Source organism: Aythya marila (assembly GCF_965140915.1).
Source record: "Aythya marila genome assembly, chromosome: 16".
In the NCBI taxonomy this organism is placed as follows: Eukaryota; Metazoa; Chordata; class Aves; order Anseriformes; family Anatidae; genus Aythya; species Aythya marila.
Window position 1 is genome coordinate 9,698,087 of NC_139057.1, and position 25,299 is coordinate 9,723,385.

Consider the following 25,299-nt stretch of genomic DNA (forward strand, 5'->3'; position numbering starts at 1 on the left):
AGTTGCAGAGTTTGTACCACAACATTAACTTTTCCCTGGAGTCGTTAATAAAGGGCGACATGAAAGAGCTCAAAGGGGTAAGCAGAAGCTGAAGGTGCTGCTCGGCAGCGGGGCTGTTGAACAAGGGGGCAGAGCTGGTACCAGCCGTGGGGGCTTGACCCTGGTTCATGTCCTAGGGAACCCCACTAGGGTAAGCATGAATGCACTCAGCTCTACGATGAGGCCCCCATGCTGGCTGGGCAAACCAGCTCAGGAGGAGCAGGGGCAGCGCTGCTGCTCCCTGGAGCAGATCCGTGCTATTGCTCCAGTGCCATCTTCCACCGCATCTGTGGATACTCTGACAAACATCCCATGTTTTCTTCTCCATATTTTTTCCTTTTTTTTTTTTTTCTCTCTAATTGCCAAATATTGAAACAAACCTTTAGGCATCCCATTGGGAGCTAGTGCTACACAGGAGAATCAAAATGGAAGGAGAGAGCAAATTCTGGAACTTTTAGCATGTAGTATGATAAAAGAATATAAATTGTGAAGGAAAAAAGTCTGCTATTTACATTAAGGACAATGTGACAATGTCAAGAAGACATTAGAAACCCAGAAAATCATTCAGAGAGAGAGGAATAAAAACAGCTGCCCGCAAGAAGTCATGATTAAGCTGAAGGCATTTTTAATGCGAATCAACAGGAATCACAGGCTGACCTGAATCTGTTTGACATTTTTCATTAGAATGGAGACAAACACAAGATCTGCCCTTATAAGGTTCTGCCTTGACATAAAGAAATTTCTCCTTGAGGGATAGAGAAGCCTTGGGACAAGAAGTCAGATAGAATGTGGGGTCTCTCTCCCTGGGAGTTTTCAACAACCACCTGGACAAAGCCTGGCCCTAATTCAGTGATGCCCCAGCTTGGAGCATGAGGCTGGGCTGGAGACCTCCTGAAGTCCCCCCTCCAACCTGGGTGCCTTACCCAGGGGATTTACCCCATCTTTCTGTGAGACAGAGGTCTGCAGAGCAGTAAGCGGTGAGAAAAGAGCAGTGTGGCATAAATGCATTTAATGGACAAATGCGGTTGTATGTAGCAAGATAGTAAAATCACATGATGTCAGATGAGAAACATATAAGGAACGGACTTGTAGCAGCAAGACTAATTCACTATTGAATGAGTACTCAAGGAAGAATCAGAGTCTGACAATGTTGCCAGCTTTAGGTGGGTTTCTGATGTCTTTCTGAGAGGTGTTTGTTTTAGTTAAACACAATGTTCTGGCTTCAAAGGCTGAGAATCTGGTTGCTACTTTCTGGGTTGTGTGCATTTTAGCAATTCCTTCTGCCCTTAAAAATGTGAGTCTGTGAAAGGTTTCATACCTAGGTACTGCATATTTGTGTGGGTGCAAGCACACGCCTGTGAGTGACCTGCACTGGTGAGTGCACTTGTTCACTGCACATGTGGCAGAGGTGAGGACACCTTCCTGGGGAGGGACAGTCCTGTGGACAGCCATATCTTGGGTCTGTGGGGCCTTACTGCCAGGGTGACCTTGTGGGAATGCAGTATGCTCAGGGTGAGGAAGGGTCTGTCCTGATCATAGTCATCAAACAGTACCTTTGGCTATTCCTAGGAGTTCAAGAAGCCCTTTGAGAAGGCCTGCAAAGACTATGAGAGCAAACTGTAAGTTGTCAGGCTTCCTTGCCCTGAGACGTGGACCTGGAGGCTTGTTTTTGGCTGCTTTCACTAGAGAGCAGTCAGACGGAGCCTTTCAAGTGTCTGTCCTCTTTCCTTGAGCGCGAAGATTGAGAAGGAGAAGCGCGAGCTGGCGAAGCAGCATGGCATGGTGCGGAGCGAGGTGAGCAGTGGGGAGATTGCTGAGGAGATGGAGAAGGAGCGCAGGACCTTCCAGTTAAACATGTGTGAGGTAAGGACAGGGACAGGGCAGGTGGGAGCAGCTGGGGCATGGCACATACCCCACAGGTCTGTCTGGCTCCTCCCTGCCCTAGTTCTTTGTGGTCTGCCCACATGGTCCCTCAGTTGGAGAGCTGCCTGGGTTGAAGTAGGCTCAAGCCAACCTTGGATAGGGGCTGATCAAGGAGTTTAGATGAAGCATGAGCCTATATTAACCTGGCAGTAGAGATACAACTGCACATCATGGGTCCATCGCTCTCTTGGCCAGATCAGGGCACTTATGTTCATGGGCCCTGCCTGCCACCAACTTCTCACCCCAGAAAAGCCACATAAGCTGCTCCCATCAGGGCCTGACTACCAGGAAGAGCCACAACACACTGCTCTTCACTGGTAATGGGGGGTGGGGGGTAGGCATAAAGACAAGCATGTGAAAGGCATTTCTCTCTAAGTTAAACCTTCAGTCACTGTGTCATTTTCCCTTCAGTATCTAATCAAAGTGAATGAGATCAAAACCAAGAAAGGGATCGACTTGCTCCAAAACCACATCAAGCACTGCAGCTCACAGTTCAAGTAAGATGACTGTCAACCTGCCTTCACTCCCCTTCACTCCAGAAGTGCTGGTTTTAGAGGGAATCTGGGAGGTGGTTTAATTTGCAGGACCTAGAGGTCTTGCAGTTGAGTTGGCCTATTCTCTAACATGCCAAAAATCCTCTTCTCCTGGAGGTGGTGGAGACAAGGATCTCAATGTTGTGTGCCTACTCTCTTTAGTCTGACATACTTCATATGACAATATAGGACAGACAGCAGGCAACTTTCACTGAAATCTGGGATGTGAAGAAGACAGTGCTGAGCACTCTCCCTGACTGTAACTGCTTCAAAGTATATTTAATAAGAAAGCATTTTTTTAACAATGAAACAAAAGCTTGGGACAGCCCAGTGCTGGCTTTACAGCCAGCACTAAGAGCAGGATTTCAGACTGTGCTCTTACGTTAGCCTCCCTTCTCAGTTTTTTCCAGGAATGTTTAAATGCAACAGCAAAACTGAAGAATTTTACAGAGAAGCTCATCCCAGAGCTGCAGAGTGTGAGTATTCATCTGAGGTTGGGTGCGTCAAGGGGGTGCGGGCTGGAGAGTGGGGATGTCTGCCCCAGGGCTTCCTCTTCCTTCCAGATGAGAAAGTTCTGGGGACTTTCTCATCTGTAGTCATTTCCTGAGCCTGCAATGTGTAATGTGACCCTTTGAGGGGAAATGCAGCCATCACTGGGAGTGGGAAAGTTTTGGTGTCATACCCCAGGGCACAGAATAATATTAAGAAGAAACATAGAACTGGATACCAGAGGCACTGATGTATTCAGCTGTAATAGTTGCTCTTCAGGCTTTCAGGTTTCCCATTTGTGCTCCTGGCTTTCCTGCCCATTGCTACTAACTGAAGCTCATCATGCTCTTCATTGGGGGCTTTGTCTTGCTGGAGAAATTCTCACAGGGCTGTATAAGCCTTGTGACCTTTAGCTTTTGACTTTGGGCTCTGGCAATCATACATGGCCAGGAGACAGGAAGAAGTTTTTCAAAATGGCAAAGCCTATGGTGGGTTTTCAGAGCCTGAACACTGCTGTTACCAAGTCCCTCAAGTACTGCAGAAGGTTTATTTTAGCATGTTTAGACCTGAGATCTAGTTTGCCTTGCTCCTCCTTTTCCAAACCTCCTCATAAGTCATGATTTGGCGGGGCCTGGGGTATGATCCTCACCCACAGACTGTGACGGTGTCATTTGTACTCATTTCCCTGGTCCTGTAGTGCTGCTCTCCTCTGGGCAACTGCGATTTTCTTTGAAGCCATCTGCTCTAGGGGAATTATTCTGCTTGTTTCGTAGTGTAATCATTCATGTTGAAATTAAAATTCATTATTTAAATAACAAAAAGAGAGGACCCTGGAGTGAGGTAACCGAGCACAGCAAACAGCATCTTCTGGGTCGTTCATGCAGACCTAACACCAGGCTTCATTTCAAGGCCATAGTCCTCTACCAAGATCCCTGGTGGAAATGAACTTTTTGATGGTGTGGTGACTTTTTAATTACTACACTACCAAACTGGAGGAAGAAAAAACGAACAAACCCTATAGCGTCCTTCAAGCTGTTGGTTGTTTTTGCACCACAGAGAGCTTCAGGCTGTTGTTTTCTCAGAAAATAACACGGTGGCTGAAGTGCAGACTGCATTTGCCATGTTGCCTGGGGTTGTGCCTGCTCCCTCACGGAAGTTTCTGTTGAACAGCTTCGTGCGCAGGCACCACAGCATTGCAGGGGAGGAGCGACCACCTCCCACCTCAGGAATGGGGCTCGCAATGGACCTGGGGAAGTGACGAGGCTGAGGGGCACAGGGCAGGGGCACGGGGCTCTCCTCCTCCTCCCATGTGAACTCTCACTGTGTTTTGGTACCCTGCAGCTGAAGACCAGGCAGGACGAGGAGAAGAAGCAGCTGTGTGCCCTTCGGGATCAGCTGAAGGCAGTGTTGCAGCTGGAGCAGAAGGAGGTAAAGCCAGATCCATCTTCCCAGGGGAGCACCCTCACAGGGCACCAGTTACCCTGTTGCTCCTTCCCTCCTGCCCAAAGCAGCCCTAGCTGCCTTCTGGTGTGATCCCGGCTGCTATTTCTCTCCTTCTGCTAGGACACTGGGAGCAAGCAAGCACGGTACAACATGCACCAGCTGCAAGGGAACAAGCAGTATGGCACGGAGAAGACAGGGACCCTCTTCAAGAAAAGCGATGGGTGAGTTGGGATTCGGTGTGTCCCTTACGGTTGTATGTTGGTCCTCTGTGGCCAGCACAGGGCTCACCCAGCCCGACCTCCTCTTCTGGAGTGGTAGCAAGGGCTGAAGAGCAGGACGAGCTGCATGAAGGTGTGCTTGGCACTGTCCCAGTCTCCCAGAGCTTTATACACAGGGCTGCAGGCAGCTAGTGTCCATCCCATGGCCCTCAGGGCATTTCTCTCATGTGAAACTGCCTAGTGCCCTCTGAAGCTCCTCATGGATGGGGTGAGGACTTATACACAGGCTGGGTGAAGTTTTCTGCTCTTTCACATGCCTGCCTCCTGGCCCTGACGTGTCCTTTGCTTTTCCAATCCTCTGACCCCACAGATCAGTACTGGGCTCAGCTTCCTGCATGAGATTTGGGAGAAGGAACACAAATGTTGTGTGGCTTACCAGCAGCGCAGATCAATGCCACCTTGGAGATGGCATCAAGGTCCACAGGAGAAAGACAGCAGGGAACTAAGTTTCCCCTTGTGCTGCTTCAGACCCATCCTGTGCCCATGCCCAAGAGTCAGATCATGAGCTCTGCTGTCATTGAAGAGAGGCGCTCCAACCGGTGTATGTGAGCCTGAGGGCTGGGGACCTGCACTGGGAGATGAGCAGTCCTGGGAAGGGTCTTGAATGGTCCTAGAAAAACCTGAAACTGGACAGAAAATAATGAACTGAAGCTCAGGAGTCCACTTCACTGCAGGTTGAAGTTCAGTCTCTCCCCCTTTTTGGGTGTATCTCCTCCATCCTTCTCCCATTTACAGTCTTGGAGGTGTTAGGAGCAGCTTGGAGGTAATGATCCTGGCTGTTTTCTGGGGACATATGCAAATGTCTGTGTGCTCTGTAGCAGGACCTGCTGCTCCAAGCAATGCTCTGTGTCCACATTGCCTCTGCCGCAGCTGTGTTACCCATCTGTACAAGCCTGTTCTTATGCCATATGATGGGCCCTTCTCAGTTCAAAGCAGACCAAGAATGACATACTCTGTGACAGTATGGACAGGATGGCTGATGAGAGCCATGTCCCCACGCTGTCCCTTGCAAAGCTCTTATGCTCACCAGCACTCCTGCATGACGTGATCTGCTCCTCTGCCTGGAGGGTTGTTTGTGTCCTCTCATCCCACCCTTTGCTCATTTCCAGGCTGAGAAAAGTCTGGCAGAAGAGGAAATGCACCATCAGGAATGGCTACCTGACCATCTCTCACAGCATGGTAGGAATTGGTTCTTCTACCCTGCTCTGCTCCTGCCGGGGAGCTGCTGCCTGCCCCTGCTAGGTCAGCTGAGCCCCTGCTGCCCAATGCTCCAGTGGCTTCTGGGGACCCAGCAGAGCCCTTGTGCCTGGCACTTGCACTGCTCGTCTGCCCTGTCGAAGCAGACTTCCCACTGAGATCTGAATCCCTTTGACCCAAGGGACAAATATGGGAGGCCCTCGCTTGCCTGTGTGCATGGAGGGAGTGAGCCTGAGGACCAGGCACCCTCAGCATGGGTTGGCTGTTGGGAAAGAAAAGGTCCACATTGCTGCTTCTTGCATTACTCCTGAAAGCAGAATCAAGGATGAAGTGCTGGGGGCAAGGCAGGTCCATGGCTCTGGAGCCAGGTGGCGATTGCCACTGCTGGGCCACCACCATTTGATGCCACGAGGCCTGAGTCTTCCTTTTTCCACTCATAGCCCAACCGCCCGCCAGCCAAGTTGAACCTACTGACCTGCCAGGTGAAGCTGAATGTGGAAGACAAGAAATGCTTTGATCTGGTTTCATGTGAGTGCTGGTGCCTGTCCCATGGCTCCTCCAGAAAGTGCCTGGAGGGTGGTGGTGCTTTGGGTTCAGAGACTGAGTGCAGGCAGGGAGGAAGTGAAGCTCTCAGCTTTGGGTCAGCTTGCGAAGTTGTGGTGGGGGGCAGCTGTGCTCAGAAGCAGCAGTGAACACACGGGGCATGAGACGGGCATTGCAGTAGTGTGTGTGTGTGTGGACTGCGAGAGCACAGTTCCTGTGCAGCATCTTAGCCAACACCAGCATCCCTCAATCCCAACATGGGAGCATGTCCCTTTGCTGGGGGAGCATCATGGAGGGGCCAGGTGGGAAGGGGGTGGCTGTCACCCCGCCGAGCCTGGTGGGCAGGATCGGTGAGCGCAGCGCCCAGGGAAGCATGGCTCTGTGTGTTTCAGACAACCGCACGTACCGCTTCCTGGCGGAGGATGAGCAGGACTGTGTCGCGTAAGTACTGCCAGCAAAGAGCAGCTCAGTGGCAAACAGAAAATGCTTGTCTGTCTGCTGATGGAGAGCCAGCTCTTCAGCTAATTAAACAGATCACTGCTGCCCTTGTTTGATGCCCTTCCCATCCTTGCTGTGTCCTGATTGCTTTGGGGGCTGGCAGTGAGCGGGTCATGGGGCCCCACAAAGTTTTCTGGCACCATTTTTCTGCTGGAGTCCTGCGGGGAAACTTTGTGCTTGGTGGCTCCATGCAGAGCCAGGCTCTCCCCTGCGGGGCCCCACTCCTAAGTCACTTTCTGCCCACGCAGCTGGGTGTCTGTCCTCAGCAACAGCAAGGAGGAGGCACTGAACGTGGCCTTCAGCAAGGTGCAGGGCGGAGGGGAGAGCAGCAGGGAGGAGCTGACCCGGGCCATCATCAAGGAGGTCAGAGGCATGCCTGGGAACAGGGAGTGCTGTGACTGCTCAGCACCGGGTGAGAGCCAGCTGTTTGCCTTCCCTCCATGCTCCAGCAGCTCTCTGCTGCTGGTCCTGCTGTGCAGTTTGTGCCCTAAGCAGTGGGATGAGAGGCAGGAGATGGGCATGAACCTAGCAGTGTTGTCTCTGCAGATCCCACCTGGCTCTCCATTAACTTGGGCATCCTGATCTGCATCGAGTGCTCTGGGATTCACAGAGAGATGGGTGTGCATGTCTCCCGCATCCAGTCACTGTCTCTGGACAAGCTGGCAACCTCTGAATTGCTGGTAGGATGATGCTAGTGTGCTCTGTCCACTGGCCTTCTCATTCTTGTGCTGTGGTCTTTCTGAAACCAACCTAACTCTGTTAGGTTTAGGGGCCTCTAAAGCTGGCCCATACCAAGCTGTAATGCCTGGAGTTTCATGGTTACTGTGGTAGGAACTGTTATCTTCAAGAAGAGGAGGAGAGTATTACTTTGCTGTTCCTGGGTCACCCATCTCCCCCAGCTTTGTCCTGTGGTGCAGGGCAGGACCAAGCCCAAACTGGGATAGAGCAGTGTGGGGTGGACAGGGGCTGGAGGCTTTTCATGGTGTTATTTTAGTTTTGGGACCATTACATGCTCAGATCCATGCATGCAATGCATGCTGGAGCTGGGAGATAGCTGCAGTAGGAGTCAGGACAGAGCCTCTGGCTGTTGGACACAAACATCCCCACACCCCTTGACATCCCCCATACCTGGCCAGCATCTCAGCCCCAAGCTTCCTCTCCTGCTGCCACACGTGTGCTGCTGCTGCCTGTCCCATGTCACCTCTAGCTGGGCTGTTTTGCAGCTGGCGAGGAACATCAGCAACGTTGGCTTCAATGACATCATGGAAGCGAATCTTCCCAGCTTCTCTGCCAAGCCTGCGGTGCACAGTGACATGTGAGTTGCTCTGCAAGAGCTGGTATTTGTGGTCATGCTCAGCAGTCCTGCTTGCTCCCTGCAGTGACCAGGCATGTAGCACTGCCCGATCTCCTCCCCAGACTGTAACTTCTCTTTAGAAGCAATTTCATCAAGCCCAGCAGGAAAGGTTTGATAAAAGAGAACGGAGGAGTGAGGAAGAGACAGCAGGATAAGAGTCAGGATTGAGGAGACAAAACTGGAAAGGGAAAGGCAAGAAGAGAAACCAAAAGTGGAGCTGCCAAGCAGGACAGCTCTGTGGCTGTGCACATCTGTAGGGAGGATGGCCCTTCCACCACAGGTGGGAGGGTGGAGTGGGACAGGGGACAGTGATTTACCTGGTGCACTGCAGTAATCCACAGAGCTCGGGTGGTGGCTGGTTCCAGCAGTAGCTGAGGGCTTCTCCAGGGCTTAGTGCCGCAAATCTGAGCTTCAGCAGAGTTCTTGGGGGAAACCCATAGCTGGGGTTATCAGGGCTGAGGAGACTTTCAGGAGGGTGGAGAGGCAGACCAGACACAATCCAGGTCCATTCCAGGTGTGTAAGGCCCAACTAGGGCACCTTTTAGACAGCATGGATCTACACGGCAGTAAATAGATGAGCAAGAATTGGGCACGTGGCTGGCAGAGAGCAGGGAGAACCAGAAAATGCAACTGCAAGAGTGGGGTCAGGGTTGCCAGATCCAGCATTGAACTTGGCTGCTAAGAAAACAAACTGTTCGCAGTAATAATAATCGCCCTTCTGTGATCACCTTTTCTGTTGGGAGTGCTCCAGTGCCCCTGGGTCACACCTGCTGCCCCCCAGATCTTCTGGCTGGTCACTGCTTCTGCTGCTCTTGCACCCTCCATCTGGGCAGCTTGCTTGGCCAGTCCTCCTCCAGAAGCCATTCCCAATCCTTGGGTACTCTTTCCCAGCTCACACCTGGTGCTTCCCCAGCATCTCATTGTCAGGGAGCTGAGCCCAGTGCAGAGCTCTTCTCTGCTTGGAGAAGAGGCGATAGAGGGGTCTGGAAGTGGTGAGCACGTGGGAGAGTGGGAGATGAACTGATGCTTCTCTGTCCCTCTCAGCTAGACCTCAGTCATTGGAGGAAGGTGGTGGGAGCCCTGCTAGAAGCAAGGACAGGAAAGGTGCTACGTTGCCTGGCAGATCTGCAGGAGAGACAGGGAGAGCAGCTGGAGCAGCAGGAGAGGAGGGAATGCCCCTGGATGCTCATGGGGTCACTCCAGGGCTCCTAATTCTCACTTGGCTGGTCTCTGCCAGGGCCTTTCGGAAAAATTTCATCATTTCCAAGTATGTTGAGAAGAAATATGCCAAGAGGAGCCCTGCTTCTCAGTGTCCAAACCTCCCAGAAGCCGTCAAGAATAAGGACATATTTTCTTTACTCCAAGCTTATGCAGAGAACATGGATTTGAGCGAGCCTGTGCAGGCACCTCTGCAGGTATGGCACCTGGTAGATGGCACCATCATCAGAGGAACAAAACAAGGGACATCCACAAGGGGTTCCCACAGGCAGCTATGCAAGCTGGGGCTGCAGGGAGCCTGAGCCCTTGGAGCAGACCCAAGTAGCTTCTACTCACAGAAGGCAGTGGGATGTTTTGGGGGTGTTTGGGAATGTTTTGTCAGGTTCTTTGCCAAAAGAACCCGTAGAGTGAGGAATGCCATGGCAGAGGGGGGGTTTCCCAGTTGCTGTGCCATCTCCTTTCCCAGCAAGGACACTGGTGGGTGTTCTCCCAAGTACAACTGAAGGAGCAAAATGCTGCCATGAACAAGAATGGGATCTCCTAGGACAAACTGGCAGGCAAGGAGCAGCTCCACAGGGAGCAGCTGTTATGCACCCCGAAATCATGACCTTGATGAAGGTCTGCTGCTGGCCTGAGGAAAAAAAGAAAAAAAGTTACCTTTCTTTGCTGTTTCTAAATGTGAAAAGGGATAGATTCTTCATGAAGAAGAATAGATTCCTCATGAAGCCAACACAAATATATAATAAAGGTTCTGGGTAAAGGGCAGATTATAAGAAAATGAGTAGCTAAGCCTCTGAGAAAAATGAGCAAGCTGTGCACAGAGGACAAAGAAAAGGTGAGAGTGTGCAGAAAACCTTTCTGGAGAAACATGGCTCTATGGCTCCACACGTTTACTCAGTTCACATGAGCCTTGGTGGGCATGGCTCCAAAAAGACAAGTAAAACGTGTTTCTATTCACCTGTCGGGGATTTTAATTGTGTAAAGAACAGTTCTTGAAAGACAGAGGTCTTCTCTGGGATGCCAGCGTTGGCAGACCCATCCTGTTTTTTGCCGTTTCTGTCTTGGTTACAGGAACCTGGGGAGACCATTCTCCACCTGGCGGTGCTGTTGTCTGACCAAACCTCATTGCATATCGTTGATTTTCTTGTCCAGAACAGGTAAGCTTAAGACACCCAGTCAGCTTGTTGTGATTAAGCCACTGCTAGTGAAACGTGCAAGACTCATGGGCTTCTCCAAAATGCTCCCAAAGAAAAGAAGAAGCACGAGGGCAGCCTCCCAGCAAAAGTGCCTTGGGGTGGACTTGGGGTAACCATCCCTAGATCAGAGGGGCCTTACCTTCCCTCATGTCCTCTGGGTTGAGGTGCAACAGTGGTGGTGACCGCCTCTTCTCAAGCACTCTCCAGGAGACCTGGGGAAGAACGATGTGTAGGCCAGCATGTGGCTGGGGCCAGCAGCTCTCCTCAGATTTGCTGACAATATCCACCTTTTGCTGCAGCGGGAGCCTGGAAAAGCAGACTGTGGTGGGGAACACGCCACTTCACTACTGCTGCACTCACAACAAACCCGAGTGTCTCAAACTGCTGCTGAAGGCCAAAGCCAGCATTGCCATCGGTGAGTGGCCATGGGATCCCTAAGTCTTCTAGCTCTTCTCTGCGAATACCACCCTGACCTTGCTGGAATGCTCAACAGGGCTAGTCTGAGGCTGGGGAGGTTTGGGAGAGGCCAGTTAGTGATGGTGTTGTGGGGACCCTGCCCATGGGTCCCCACAGGCACTTAGACAGGCACTTAGCTTTCATTTTCAGAGCCAACCCTGCAATGCTGGAGAGCAGGTAGGAGGGCTGCCAAAACGCAGGTGCCCTGGAGCCCAGTCACAGTTCCTGTCATTTATAGTGTCTATGAATGGCCTCTTCACAACACAGAAGTGAACTTTAAAGCTGGGATCCTGGGTGACATGGGAAGTCACAAATGTTTTTACCATCTGGTACCAGCTGAGTGGGTGGGTGTGCTGAGTCATGCTTCCTGGGCACTCCTGAGATGTAAACCATCTCCATAAACCATCATACTGACTCTTTGTTTCAATCTGGGCTTAGGCTGTCCCTTCTCTTCAGATAATTTTTCCTGTACTTGTTTGTCCCCAGAAGCAGCATGTAGATGTGATGGGATCTGAAGGATCTGTTGATCTTGGTGCCATCAGCACCTCACTCAGCTCCTCTGAGGGTCTCTTCCTGCTTCTGGGGCTCCTGAGCTGGACATGTCCTCTCCTCCTTCCCCCGTGACCGTAACATTTCTGCTGCAAGTCTCCACAGGCTCCCTGCATGCAGAACTGCCCTTCACTTCTCTGAAAATGGTTCAAGGTTGCCCTTTCCCCCCACAGCTAACAAAGCAGGAGAGACAGCCCTGGACATTGCCCGGAGGACAAGACATCCCCAGTGTGAACTGCTGGTAGGACACGGTGTCTCAGCCCCTGGTTTTGGGGCACATGCTGACGGCAGAGCATGGCTGGGAAAGACACTGCATGGATGCTTGGCACAGGGCCACCCACATCCTTCAGCATCTCCACTGCTGGTGTGGGACAGAGGAGGGTGCCAAGGGGTCTGACAAGTGCTGGAACTGCTGGTGTGGGGTCCCTCAGGGCTCAGCAGTTTGGAACAGGCCAGGCAGTGGGACCTGAAGCTGTACCAAGCCATATGGGGTGAGAGCATCTCCTTGGCAAGTCTAAGCCCTGCTTTGGCCATGTCCCAGCATGTATGTTTGGAGACCTTTGCAAAATCCCCAACCTGCTGGATGGGAAGCACCACTCACAGCATGCAGTTGTTTCCTGGACAAAAAACGGTCAGGGATGGGGCAGGGATGTCGGTCAGGGATGGGGCTGGTGTGGCAGGACATGGCTGGTGGGTCCTCAAGGGACTCCTCAATGCTCCAGCTGTTGCAGGCCCAGAACAACCAGTTCAACCCGCGCGTCGATGTAGAGTATGAGTGGTGGCTGGGCCAAGACGACATGTATGAGAGCGATGAAGACCTGGATGAGAAGGTGAGGCGCCTCCATGGGCCTGAAACTCTGGAGGACTCGAGTCTATGCATGCTACCACAGGCCCTGCTCCCACCACACCTGGAGCAGGCGCTCCTGTACTGGCTGATCACCCTTGCCACATGCACTAACTTATGAATATCTGTTTCCTAGCTGGGTCTTGTGAAGAGGGGGTCTGCCCATCCCCAGAGCTGCTGCCAGCCCTCTGCTACTGCCTCCAGGCTGGAAGCAGCAGAACCAGTGCCCCAGGGGAGGCGGCTGGACATCTATGCCCTGCCACACACCCACCTCCACAGCCTGGACATGCCACCAGCCCTCCCTTACCTGCCTTCCTTCCCACCCCAGCGGGCAATGTCAGGTGAGATCCTGCATAGGGTGGCGGGATGAGCTGCTGGAGCCCATGTAGCCTGGTTCCATCAGCAAAAGATGGGACCCTAATGAGGTGTGAGGGGCTGTCTGGTGCCGTAGGATGCCCTTCTGTCCTCTTCTCCTTGAGGGAGGAAGGCTGGCTTGTGCTGGCTGGTTTTGCCTAGCACTGAGCCCCACTTTGAGGAACAGCATGGTGTATCCTTACCCTTGGTGCGTTCCTGAGTGCTGCTGCTGTTGGGAAAGGCAGAGGTGAGCATGTTTAGAGACAGGGCTGGGAAGAAAAAGCTGCCAGCAGAAACATCAGCATTGCAGTTCTGCTCCTTAGTAAGATGGGATCCTGCTGTCCTTGCCCATTCTTTCCATGGTGTGTCCCAGCTCTGAGAGCTGGAGCTCCCCAGTTCCTCAAGCTGTCCTGCTTTCTGGGAGACTCACCAAGTCCTGCCTTACCTCCCCTCCATCTGTCCTAACTGTGGCTCCAACCTCACAAATTTATCAAGTCAGACCTGCAAGCAGGGAAATGATTATTCCTGTCAATGCATTTGTGCAAATTTTCCCCCAGAGTTTTGCTTTTAGGAGCTCTGCTTGCTGCTGACCCGTGATCTGTTCTTGCTCCCTTTTTAGTTCCTGAGGGGTCACGTCCTCGTCTTTTTACCAGCTCATCCAACTTTGCTGAGGACACACGAACCAGAAGGAGCCCCCCGCCGCCTCTCAGCATCAAGCACAAGCGTACATCCTCAGAGCCAGCTCCTTGGGTCCCACTTAGCCCTGAGAAACCAAGTCTTGCCATCCTGGCTTCGGGTAATGAACAGACCAGCCCAGAAGGGGCAAGAACAGGCCATGCCATGGGGATTGGCCGTGCTGGTGGGTCTGTGGCCCAGCACCTGCTAGATCAGACTGGTCACGGCTTGTTGAGCTGGGTTACTTGGGGGCACATTGGAGCTGCACCGCCCAGCTCCCACCACTGACGGCTCTGCCTGGTGATGCTTTTCCTCACCCCAGATTCCACTCTAAGTCTTTCTGCTTCCTAAGCACATCCTCTTCCCCTGGTGCCTCTCTTAACACCAGACCCAGATCCTGTTTCCCTTCCTGCTTTCCATCTCAGCCAGCTGGGGTACTTTTTGCTCACGCTGTGACAAGGAGCAGGACTGTGCTGCACAGTGTTGCCCAAGAGTGGTGGTTGTTGTTGTCAACAGGTGTTGTCCACCTGTGTTTAAAGTTGGGAGGACGTGACCACCCTGCTTGTGTCGTAGGTGCCCTGAAGGCCATGGACTGCCTCTACACGCCTGTTCCCAGCAAAGCTGGACAGCCTGGCCCACACCGATCCCTCCAAGAGTCAGAGCCATGTTGTGGACATCCCCCACATGTCCCACCTCCTCTTCCTCAGAGGAGCAGTTTGGTAGGTGGTAATGGGCCAGGATCAGCTTAGCTCAGCTCCCAGGTTTGCCCACATTTATCACCTCTGGTTTTGAAGTGAGCTGGAGCTGGTCCCAGCAGCCGCTCCTCCCAGCACCTCTACTATGCCTCCCTGGCTTTGACATCTTCCCAACAGATGCTGGGAATTATGTGCATGGGAATGGCAGGTCCCTCCCAATGCACACTTGGACCCATGGAGATTGCTGTTATTTGCTGCTAACCAAAATCCGCATGATGCTCCAGTGCCTTTTGAGAAAAGCCTTTTTTGTGAATTCAGGTTGTTGGCAGATCAGGGTGCACTTCTGGGCAAGGACAAGGGTTCCATGTCCACCTTGGCCCAGCCTCTGTGCCCCAGGGGACATCCTTCTCCCCAGCCCTTTCATTAGGGGGACCTTGCTTGGGTTGCTTGGGCCTGGGTTGTGCTGAGCAGCACCCCTGCCTCCTTGCACGGAGCTGCTCTGGGAACTGGGGCCCCAAACAGTGTGTCCACCACTGCCGCAGTCCTGGAGAAGAGGAGCAAGTGCCTCTGGACAGATGCCCAAGCAGAAAGAAGCCTCTTCTGGAGCTCTGTCCCATCCAAACTCCCAGCAAGTGCTTGGCCACATCTGCCCTCCCTCCTTCAGGGGAGGGTGGGGTAGGATCATAGAGTCATAGAATATCCTGAGTTGGAAGGGACCCACAAGGGTCATCCCACAAGGGTCATCGAGTCCAGAAGCTGGACTCAATCAAGGAGTAAGGCACTAAATTTATTTTACTTGTGTGTGGCAAAGGTGTGGCACAAGGGATGGAGGAGGCCTGACAATGCTCTCTCCTGCTTGCAGAACAAGCTGCTGCTTCGCAGGGTCCGTGCTCTTTATGACTGCAATGCTGACCGGGAAGATGAGCTGACTTTCCGCACAGGCGAGATCATTGTGGTGTCTGAAAAGGAGGACAGCAACTGGTGGGTGAGTGAACCCATGTGTGCTGAACAGCATTGGGATGCGCACAATTCCCCTCTTCATGCATCTCTTGCCTCAGTCCCAGGACTGTCACACCAGTTATCATTTCCTGCTTTGCTTCTGTCTCTCCATTTTCTATCTTTTCCTTGACACCTGGGCAACCTAGTCTGAGATCCCTGCATCCTCACATCCTGCATGGACCTCCCACCTCTAGTCTGCTCTGCTGCTGGGACAGGTGCCAGCATATTCCCCTCCCTCTCCTCATGGCCTGGTCAGTCCCCTCACCCTGCAGCAGCTTCTTTGTCCCCCCCCCCTTGCATCCCCAGCCAGCTACCCTCTGTGTGGGCATCAGAGGCTGCTCTCCTGTGGGCTGCTGTTGGCCCACTCCAAGGCAGGCAGTTCCTCAGGCCTGGTGTGAGGAGAGCATAGGAAGTCTTGCCCACTACCATGCTGGCTGGTGTCTCCAAAACAGGACTTCCTTGCCAGCTGTGGTGGCTTCTGCAGCCTCAGCAGAGCCAAAAGGATCCTGTTGTGTCACAAGTTTCTTGCATACCTCTGGGTTTGTAATCCTGCAAACCGTGAGCTATCTGCTCTTGCTGGCAGCAGCATGGTTCCTCCAGGGCAGGGAGTAGGGTTGGACATGGGTGTAAATGCACACCTCAATTACACCCTGAGGACTTAAGCAATAAGCAGTGATTACAGTTTTGGTTTCCCGATCCTTCAAACAATTGCAAACAGCAATTGCAGCACTTTAGGAGAAGCAAATTCAAAAGCTTCATTGTTTGTAGCTAATAACTGATAACCCTCATTTTAAAATGCTAATTTCTAACCCAAATGTGTCCAAATTCTCCATTCCACCATCAAATATATATTTTATATTGGAGAAGAGCTTTTTCTCCCAGATGTTGGTCTGAAAAAGTATTTATAGGCAGCAGTCAAACCTCCTCTTGAGATTCTGCTCCATAAACTATGTAGAAAACTCTTCTGCTCCCTTCTGTAACATCACATTTTGCAATGTGTCCATATTCCATCTGTTTGCTTATCTTTCTGTTGCACAGGTGTCTCCCATGCCAGGCTCAGCCCCCCCCAGTGCTGCATAGAGACACAGTCTCAGTCCCTCCTCTTGCATGATGGTTCTCTCTGTTCAATCTTCCTTTTCTCCAACCAGCCACAGCATCCTGCAGAGCACTGTTTGGGCTCACACCTCCTTTTTTTCCTTTCTCCTTGCAGAAAGGCTGGATTGAAGGACAGCCTCACAGGCGAGGTGCCTTCCCTGCTTCATTCGTTCATGTGCTCAATGAATAGGAGCCACTTTGATTCAGGAGGGTAGAACTGATAAGCCACTTGAAATGTGACTCTCCCCCAGAACTCCACCTGTGCCCCTGGTCCCAGCATTGCCTCTCCTCCCACAGCGATCCTGCCCCAGAGCACCCCCTGGACAACAGCGCTGGGTCCCCAGAGCCCCGCGTGCCACAGTTTGAGCAGCCTCTGGGGCTGAGGTGCAGGCAGCGGGCACAGAACAGGCCACTGTGCTTTCCCCAAGTGTGGAGAAATTGCCTAAAGTAACTAGGAAAATTAAACTAATATTCACATTTTAAAGAAGATGTACAGCATTGAAAAAGCTTCCAGGGTGGAGTGTAGCTGCACTACCTAAGCGATCCCTAGGCCTCCAACCTTAGATGCTATCGCACTGGTGTGCTGACTGTAAGGAACAATACGGAGCATAGAGTGGAAACATCGCGGCTGGGCTCTGTGACCAGGTGGGGACCCGACTGCTCTTGTGCACACCGAGACCGGTAAGCTGCACATTCGTTACCCTGAGCCAACGACCTGTCATATTTTTGACAAAATGCTGTACCCTAGTGCACTTTTGCTCATTATAATATCATTATAATACCAAAACACACCTCCATCCCAAAAGCTACATGCCTCCAAGGTGCAACCACCTCTCACTGAGCACACGCTCTGAGTTTCTCAGAGTCTATACCTTCAAATGAAAGTGAGAAAAATTTTTACCAATCATAACCAAGATATGATTGACTAGAGTCACACAAACTCCACCTACAAGATAGAAAATAATATAAATTGGCTTAAGAGAAAGGGGATGTTAGGGAAGACACCATCACGAAGGATACCTTCTGACTTCTGGGATCAGTTGATGGGCTAAGCCTCTCGTCCCCCCCCCCCCCCCCACTGGGACACGATGGGGTAAGATTTGAACACTTGGTTATACCAGGTGTCTCTGCAGAAACATATAAATCCCTATAGAGCCTTTGTGCCTTTTAACACATTAATAGCCAGGCTGTGTACCTGTGTATTTCATGCATGCTAGCTTGCTTTTGCAGACAGTGAATTTATTGCTGGCAACCCAAAGAACCTGTGTACCTGTTGCTGTAATAAATTGCAATTAATTGCATTGTTCCTAGCAATGATAGTGCTCATTGAACATGACTGGAGTGAGGGCATGCTACGTTATTGGTGAATCTGTGACCATGATAGTTCAATACCCTGAATCTGACCGGACCCATAACAGTTAATCAGCTATGTCCCTTAACGTGACACCAAGCACACTGCCTGTCCCATGTGCTGACTGCTCTAATGGAAACAGTGGTGCTGTAGAGCCATGCTGCTGCCCTGCAGAGCTATTGGGCTGTGAGCAGAGCTGTGCTGCTGAGCAAACCCTGGATAGTGGCTTTGGCTGAGGATGGGGCATGGCAGGAGCCTTAAAAATTCAAATGAGCTCAGTGGAGCCAGCAGCACTGAGCACTTGTGCTGTCCTCACTGCTTGCGCTGGGTTGAGACAGAGAACAAGATAAAGGATGTTGTTTCTGTAGGTCTTAGCTAGCATGATGGTATGTTAACAACCCCAAAGATAAGGACTGTATGCATAAATAATGGGACCAGCAAGACCTGCCTTGACTGCTGAAGTCTGTCAAAGAAAGAAAAGGTCAGAAGTTTAGCAGCAAGGAAGACTTCTGACCTTCAACAAAAGACCACCAGAGTACACCAGATGACCACCCAAGGACTCCAGTACACACATGAAGAGGGGTGGGAACCTATTTTAATGATTCTTCGGTGATCTGATGAATATGCAAGAGACTTACAGGAAATAAAATGAATATGTATATAGCCCACTAATATAAGCACACTACCTGTATGGTGCTGTAATAAAGAATACCTGCTTAATAACTTTGATAACTGAGTTTTCACTGTGTCAAGGTTTCACTGTTGATGCTCTGGAAAACCTGCTCTGTGTCCGCTCAGTGCAAGGCTTCAGGCTGCAGGAGTGATGGAGAGGGCCTGTGAGTCTGCTGCCAATAAATACTAGTGCTTCAGGAGTTTGTGTTATGCAGGGCTGTTCTGGTTTAGGTTTCTATCTCTTTCCCCTTTGCCAGTCCCCCCCAGGCATCAAACCCCCTTATGGGCAGCAGAGCAAAGCAGGGCTGACCTCCCCTTGAGTGAAATCAGAAACAGTTTAGATTGCACGGCTTTTCTCCATGGGCTAGCTTTTTCCAGTTGCCAAGGCACATTTTACAGACTTCCTTACTCCTTCCTGAGCCAAAATCCTGTCCAGGTGACCTAAAGAAACCAGCTGATGAGGCACCGGGTGCACAAGGCTGTCGAGACCTCTGTGTTTTCAGCAGAGGATGAACCATCCCAGCGTAACCTGCAGGGTGCAGGACAGCAAGTCCACGCCAGGCATTTTCTCCCGCCTCCAGAGGTGTGATTTTATGCTGAATTGCCTGATTTTACGCTGAATACACAGCCCGCAGCTGACTCCACCATTTGCGGTGAGGCTCCGGGCTCCCTCACTTCCCCTTCCTGCGGCAGCCATCACAAATAACGCTGAGCGCTGCTGAGTGTGGCGGTGTCGCCTCTGCCCAACCGCGCTCAGAGGCACCTCCTCCAGAATGAGAGGGCCAGGCGACAGGGGGATCGCAGCACCCTGGGAGCCCCTTTCCCATTTGCGGGTGTGGGGAGCAGCGTCCCTTGGGACTGAGCGAGGCCAGGGACGGGTCTGTGGGCTGCTGGTGTGCCCCACTACCTGGGCTGCAGTGCACGTCTGGGTGTGGGGCTGGGGGCATTTCAGCTGCCACAGGGGTGTGGGTGGCCCTGCTGCAGAGGTCCCGTCAGCAGAGCAGGGGCTGTGTGAGACTGCTTGTCCCTGCCCCCCACCCCACAGGGCCCTGCCCTGAGCCTCTTGCCTGCAATGGGTGACTGCAAAAAGCTTCATGAACTGTGCTGCCTGATTCCCCTTGCTCTGGGCTTAATGGAGCTGCTGGCACCGACTGTGTGGCCCTCAGCCAGAGCATCCTCCCTCGGGGGCTGCGGGTTAATAAACCCAAGACTGCAAGCTCCTGAACCAGCTTCCCTCCTTCCCCGGGTGACTGCAGGCCTGGCAGGTGTGTCGGAGGGATGTTCTGTGCCTCCAGCACAGCTGCTGGTGGGGGGGCACAAGCTGACATCGCAGGCTCAGCACTGGGAAGTCTTTGGGGCGCAGAGCTGGCATTTCGTGGCCTGCTTTGAAGCTACGCTTCCTGCACAGCCGTGGCTGCGCTTCCGGCATGCTCCTGTTGGCTTGTGCGCACTTCCCCTTGAGAAGTAACATTTAGCTTGCCCGTGGAAGGACCGGCAGGGAGAGATTGCCCGGGACCAGCCAAATATCCCACCTCTGCTTTTGGCTCAGACTCCTAGGAGGAGCGGTTTTGCCGTCGGGGGCACGTTGCGGAGGTCCATTTTTGGGCAGCTGGCTGGACACCACGGAGAGCAGGTATGTCTGTGCTGTAGGAAATGGTGATTGTGGAGACATGAACCCAGTGCTCACCGTGGTCCTGTCTCTGGCCTGGATTTGTGTGCAAGGAAGGGGCTGTGGGGAGCACTGAAGCCCCCCCTCCCCATGAGGGGTAGGAGTGGGTCCCCGTCCTTCAGCTCTCCCAGTGCAGTGGTGAACCCCCCAACCTGCTGCTCCTGACACCATGACAGAGGCTGTCCCGCTGTCCTGCTTGTGCACTCATGTGGCTGCCTTGGCCCATGGAGTCAGGTACCGAGGTGCTGGGCATGCTGTGGGGAAGAAAAAAGACAACAAACCTTTTTCTTCTGACTAGCTTTATGCAAGTCCTTTTAGATGGAGGACAGGAACGTCACTCACAGCTAAGGCTATTGAAGAAAGGTCCGCACAGACACACACACACGCACCAGGTAACAACTTCTTGGTCCTCCCTGCCGGTGGAGATTTGGTGCTCCTGAAGCCTCAGAGTCACCAGGCTACCAGGGAGCAAGTGCCTGGCCATCCATGCAGCACCTGCATGCTCCACTCCGCGAGTGGTGGCAGGGAGGCTTCCTGCAGGGAGGCTGCCGGGCTCTCTGCCCGCATGGGGAGGTGGTGTGGGAGGTGCGGGAGCCGCTTTACTGGTGCACAGCCTCCGCTCTGCAGGGAGCCAGAGGCAGGCTCAGGGCTGAGATGAAGAAGCTTTGCCACCACTCATCTGTAGCATCATTCACAGATGCTAAAAGTGCAGCAGGCAGAGCGTGGCGCCTGGCACAGCATGTGTTGCCAGCTGGCCCTGACCTGACCTGCGTAACTGTGACAGTGTCAGGAGCAGAGCACAGCAATAAGGCCATTGAACGGTTTGGAAAGGAGACCCGAATTTCAGGTGTATAGTGGGAAGGTGAGTGGCGAAGTGGTCGCAGGGTGGGACCCCAGTGTGTCCCAGGAGTCTGGGCAGAGTCCTGCTCCTGCCAGCAGTGCCACTGCCACCAATCCTGGTGTCATCTCGCTGCAGGTGGCATGAGGGATGCAGTGCCGGAAGCGCACGCAGGTGGTGCTGGCCCTGTGCCTGCTGCTCGTGCTGTGGCAGTCTTTCCAAGCCTCCATTTCTGGCCTTGGCCACCTTCTGTTCACTCCCTCTCTCTCCGCTGCCCGTCACCCACCCCAGCCCACTGCCCGCTGCTCCCCCAGCACCAACACCTCCGTCTGGTTCAACGCTCACTACAACGCAGCCGTGAGGCCCCTGCTGACAGGCGCAGCCCACGAGCTCTCCCTGGATGTGGTTCAGTGGTGGCTGGTGAGTGGGCGCATGGATGGGTGCTTGAGGACTTTCCTGGGCTCCCCAAATATGCATTCAGAGGATTCTTCCATGCCCATTGCCCCCCCTGCCCCCCCCCCCCCAATCCCCCTCTCCATTCCCCTCATCCTTCTCCATGGCACTCAGGGAGGAGGGAGGGCTCCAGGCTGGGGGGGCTGATGCTATCTGTCCTTGCCTTTGCTCCCACAGACCCTGCAGGGCCCCCCTGACAGCAGCCAGCTCCAGGCCATAATCCAGGAGCTTTTCGCCGTCCTTCCGGCCCTGAAGGGAAGCATGTGGGACCCATCCCAATGCAGGCGCTGCGCTGTGGTGGGCAACTCAGGGAGGCTGAAGGGGTCCCGCCATGGCCCACGGATTGATGCTCACGACTGGGTGCTGAGGTGGGTGATATGAGGGTTCACATCCCCTCCTTGCTGCTGGCCAGGGTCAAACTACATCCCTGCCCAGCAGCCCGGGTCTAGCACGGCATGCACCTTCCTTATGGGCCATGCCTTCCTGCTGTCTCCCAGGATGAACAGAGCCAAGACAGCAGGCTTTGAAATGGATGTTGGCACGAGGACAACCCATCACTTCATGTACCCAGAGAGTGCGATGAACCTCTGGCCTGGCGTCCACCTTGTCCTAGTCCCTTTTAAGCCTCTGGACCTGAAGTGGGTGACCAGTGCCTTCTCCACAGGAGAGCTCTCACGGTGCGTCCCCTCTGCTGTCCTGGGGCCTTGGGGATAGCATCTCTCATGCTGAGGAGCCTGGAGCATGGTGTAGGAGGCGAAGGGCTCAGAGTCCCTTGTCAAGTGCTCTGCCCCCTCTGCACTGCAATGTGGGGAATTAGGTGCTGAGAGGTCCCTACGGGTCTTGGGCATCCTGCATCCCTGTAGCCCAGTGAGCAGGATGGTGTCTGTCCCCACCGCGGGGCTGTGGGCTTGATGTTTCCCTTTCCAAGGGCAGGCCAAGGGACACCATGGGGCCAGCTCAGGGGTTGGGGGGGTGCCATTGGCCTGGTGCAGATCAGGTGTCTCACACTCATGGCTGTCCTCTGGCTTTTGCAGCACCTACATGAGAGTGAAACAGTTCATCAAAGCTGACAGAGACAAGGTAAGGGCTGGGCAGGCACCTAGTGAGCATCCCCTCTGCTCAAGCACCTGATGCTGGGGCTCTGGGACAAGGGGGATGAGGGGTTGGTGGCCACCAGGGGTTGGTGGCATCGCCTTTGGCTGTGAGGTGACCCCAGAAGTTTCTGCAAGGCAGCGCAGGATTTACAGCCAGCTCCTCATGACCAGGCAGAGGCTGGGCGTGTTTTCTGGGAAGGAGGCAGCAAGTGGGGTGGGGGCAGAGCTGGCAAGAGGGAGGACTCATGTCTGTGCTAGTGGCAGGGCCTGGCTGGTCCATTTGCATCTCATTGCTCCTCTGCCCTTGCTCAGGTGCTGATCCTGAACCCGGCATTCCTCAAGTACATCCATGAGACCTGGCTGCAGGGCCACGGCAGGTACCCCTCCACTGGCTTCACAGCGCTGCTGTTTGCCTTGCACGCCTGCCAACAGGTGAGTGCAGCCACAGGTGCTCTGCTCTCACAGGGAGAAGGCTTTTCCTTGCAGCTGTGGAGAATTTCCTTTGCTGCAAGTTGTCTGTTACCCCTCATGGTTTTTTTTTGGCTCTGGATCCAGCTCCCCTGTAACACCATGCTGGTGCAGGGAGGTGCAAACTGGATGCAGCACTCAACCCACAGCCTCACAGTGTGGCGTGTGGGTGGACATTTGTGGCCCTCAGCTGCTGGCCACACTCTTGCTGGTGGAGCCTGGGACGTGGTCAGCTTGGCTGTGCCCCCTCACCCCATCCATTTCTCCCAGGCGCTGGTGCTCCGTGCCCAGAGAGGCCTTCTCCCACTCTGCAGTGATGGCTCTGCTAGAGGGGGAGGCAGGCACTTGCTGCAGGCTCTTGGGCTAACCGAGTGCCCATGCAGCAATGGCTCTGCTGGCCTGCCCGCAGGTCTCTGTGTTTGGCTTTGGAGCAGACAGCAAAGGGAACTGGCATCACTACTGGGAAGAAAACCGTTGGTCCGGAGCCTTTCGCAGGACGAGGGTCCACGACGCTGATGTTGAATTCAGCCTCATCCAGAGACTGGCAGCTGAAGGCAGAATTTTATTCTACAAATGACACATAGCCAAGAAACTGAAGACAAGCTGTTAGCACAAGAACTGGCTGCTGGCAGCTGGCGCAGCTCTATAGATTGCTTCTCCCCTGTGCTGCTGTGTGCCTGGGCCGGCCATAGCACCTGGCCAGAGGTTGTGCTGGGTCCAGCAGCTTGGCTCTGTGAGCATGAGTGGCAGTGGGAGCTCAGTTTAGCCAGGAGGATGTTTTCTGCAGGTCCAGGTCTTCACCAAGCAGGACACCGAGGGGCAGAAGTGGGGCTCACTGCTTTCAGAGCTCTAAGACTGCATGGTTGACAGCCCAGGGAGGCTGCAACTGTGGCCATGTTCACGCAGCCGGCTGTGCCAATGCATCTGTCCATGTGCTGGGGCTCAAAATTTCCCCCCTCTGATGGCTTTGGGGGAGGTTTATTGCTGTTCTTTGGGCAGGCACAGAAGGGCCTTCCTTTTTTTTTTTTTTTTTTTTTTTTTTATAACTAAGGAGTATTTTCGTATTGTATCAAAAAAGACTAAGACATGAAAAAAATCAAGTATGTTAAGTCTGAATACAGCAGACTTAAGTACAGATAAAAACATCATATGCTGAATAAACTTTGAAAGTGCACGCGGAGCTATTATTATTTGTTGTTATTATTTGTTTTGCTTTACTGCTCTAAAAAGACAGTGCAAGTGATCTCAGCCCTTCTCTGTAGGAAAAGATCGCAGATCCTGAAGCCTGAGTGCCATGAAATAGGTTTCCTCCTCCAGAGCAAGATTAGCAGATGCTGCGATTGCTGGCGCTCTGCCTCCCTGACCAGGGACAGAAGCAAGCACCTCCCCACGCTCCATTTTTTGCTGATGCACTGGAACACACACTCCCTTTTCTGCAAGCAGGCTGCTAAATTCAAAAGCTTTAGCCACCCAGTCCAAGCAGATTCTTTTAAAGTACTTGCAAAGAAATAAATAGTTTTTCAGATATCTTCTGAGAAACATGACAAGCATGGGACTACTCAGACCCCTGCTACTCATTCTGCTCCACAGAGTACAGTGACCAACACAGCAGCTTGTCATTTCCTCCGTCACAAACATGAATGTCCTTGAATCAGACCAAGCTTTGTCATTGTTACATCATATTAGTTACTTGGAAAGTTACCAGATCTCAACTGCTCATCAACTTCCATTTTACAGCAGAAACCTGTTATCATCCCTGATCTAGCCATTAGCTTCACCTAATTTCTGCCTCTCCAGGTAGAATCCCCATTTCTGTGCAAGTTTTGCTTCTCCTTTAAGGATCCCTCAGCACTTGCTATGCTAACAGTACAATTAAACTGCCATCTCTCTGCTCTCTCCTGTCTGCAGACCAGATGCTGCTCTTTGTTATCTGGTCCCCCAGAGAATGCAAGTCTTGCACTTATCCTGCCCATCACCTTCCTTGTGTCTTCTCCAGGTGCTAAGCAGTGCTCTGTGTGATGATCTCCAATGGTTTTCTGAGTTTTACAAGTAACTGGCTTTCTTGCCAAAGTCAAGTGATTAGCTGCTTTAACAGTGAGTTAAACTCTTACTTTGTTATTTCCATTTATTTTCACACTCTTGATTATTCTTTCAAATTTAGTCACAAAGCTGTGTGCTCTAATGAGTGACTGAAGGGCCTAGAACAGTTCAGCTCACTTTTTGTTCCCAGTAACACAGATACCATCTTCCTTTCTCCCGTTGCAGCAGAACAATATGATCCTGACCTGACGGACTTATTAAATATCCTTGTTTCAAATACGTTTTTTACAAACTCGTTTTTTCTATCTTGGAGATTAATGAGTCACCTTACCCACA

General features: G+C 52.7%; 2 protein-coding genes across 5 annotated transcripts in view; both read left to right on the plus strand.

The window, feature by feature from the left end:
• The window catches only part of LOC309884564 (arf-GAP with SH3 domain, ANK repeat and PH domain-containing protein 1-like), a gene marked incomplete at its 5' end in the record, with an annotated part of 21,305 nt that extends 2,885 nt beyond the window's left edge, over window positions 1-18,420 (plus strand). Inside the window, 23 exons of the mRNA XM_082773648.1 lie at window positions 3-77; window positions 1,609-1,658; window positions 1,773-1,902; window positions 2,374-2,459; window positions 2,896-2,971; window positions 4,326-4,412; window positions 4,548-4,648; window positions 5,815-5,884; window positions 6,343-6,430; window positions 6,838-6,886; window positions 7,192-7,355; window positions 7,490-7,623; window positions 8,167-8,258; window positions 9,535-9,712; window positions 10,587-10,672; window positions 11,011-11,126; window positions 11,890-11,957; window positions 12,439-12,546; window positions 12,697-12,901; window positions 13,534-13,710; window positions 14,163-14,308; window positions 15,147-15,269; window positions 16,494-18,420. Of these exons, the coding sequence (XP_082629774.1) occupies window positions 3-77; window positions 1,609-1,658; window positions 1,773-1,902; window positions 2,374-2,459; window positions 2,896-2,971; window positions 4,326-4,412; window positions 4,548-4,648; window positions 5,815-5,884; window positions 6,343-6,430; window positions 6,838-6,886; window positions 7,192-7,355; window positions 7,490-7,623; window positions 8,167-8,258; window positions 9,535-9,712; window positions 10,587-10,672; window positions 11,011-11,126; window positions 11,890-11,957; window positions 12,439-12,546; window positions 12,697-12,901; window positions 13,534-13,710; window positions 14,163-14,308; window positions 15,147-15,269; window positions 16,494-16,568 (2,484 nt within the window). The 3' untranslated portion in view covers window positions 16,569-18,420. The remainder of the gene's footprint in view (window positions 1-2; window positions 78-1,608; window positions 1,659-1,772; window positions 1,903-2,373; window positions 2,460-2,895; window positions 2,972-4,325; window positions 4,413-4,547; window positions 4,649-5,814; window positions 5,885-6,342; window positions 6,431-6,837; window positions 6,887-7,191; window positions 7,356-7,489; window positions 7,624-8,166; window positions 8,259-9,534; window positions 9,713-10,586; window positions 10,673-11,010; window positions 11,127-11,889; window positions 11,958-12,438; window positions 12,547-12,696; window positions 12,902-13,533; window positions 13,711-14,162; window positions 14,309-15,146; window positions 15,270-16,493) is intronic.
• Window positions 18,421-19,808: 1,388 nt separating this feature from the next.
• On the plus strand, window positions 19,809-24,376 carry LOC309884596 (CMP-N-acetylneuraminate-beta-galactosamide-alpha-2,3-sialyltransferase 2-like). Of its 4 annotated transcripts, XM_082773686.1 has the most exons (9): window positions 19,809-20,034; window positions 20,369-20,462; window positions 20,768-20,932; window positions 21,047-21,328; window positions 21,539-21,729; window positions 21,859-22,038; window positions 22,396-22,441; window positions 22,768-22,887; window positions 23,333-24,376. In XM_082773686.1, the coding sequence occupies exons 4-9, from the start codon at window positions 21,059-21,061 to the stop codon at window positions 23,498-23,500; spliced, it is 975 nt and encodes a 324-aa protein (XP_082629812.1). In that variant the 5' UTR covers window positions 19,809-20,034; window positions 20,369-20,462; window positions 20,768-20,932; window positions 21,047-21,058; the 3' UTR covers window positions 23,501-24,376. The 4 variants fall into 4 exon arrangements, with proteins under 4 accessions (XP_082629812.1, XP_082629814.1, XP_082629815.1 ...); XM_082773688.1 differs by lacking the exon at window positions 20,369-20,462; XM_082773689.1 differs by lacking the exon at window positions 20,369-20,462 and having other exon boundaries at window positions 20,855-20,932.
• The last annotated feature ends 923 nt before the right edge of the window (window positions 24,377-25,299 follow it).

Bases quoted from the DNA above. Each gene is read 5' to 3' on its own strand.
- LOC309884596 (XM_082773686.1), top strand. From the start codon at position 21,059: ATGCAGTGCCGGAAGCGCACGCAGGTGGTGCTGGCCCTGTGCCTGCTG. The intron at 21,329-21,538 runs GTGAGTGGGCGC...TTGCTCCCACAG, and splicing joins ATGTGGTTCAGTGGTGGCTG to ACCCTGCAGGGCCCCCCTGA. The intron at 22,442-22,767 runs GTAAGGGCTGGG...GCCCTTGCTCAG, and splicing joins TCAAAGCTGACAGAGACAAG to GTGCTGATCCTGAACCCGGC.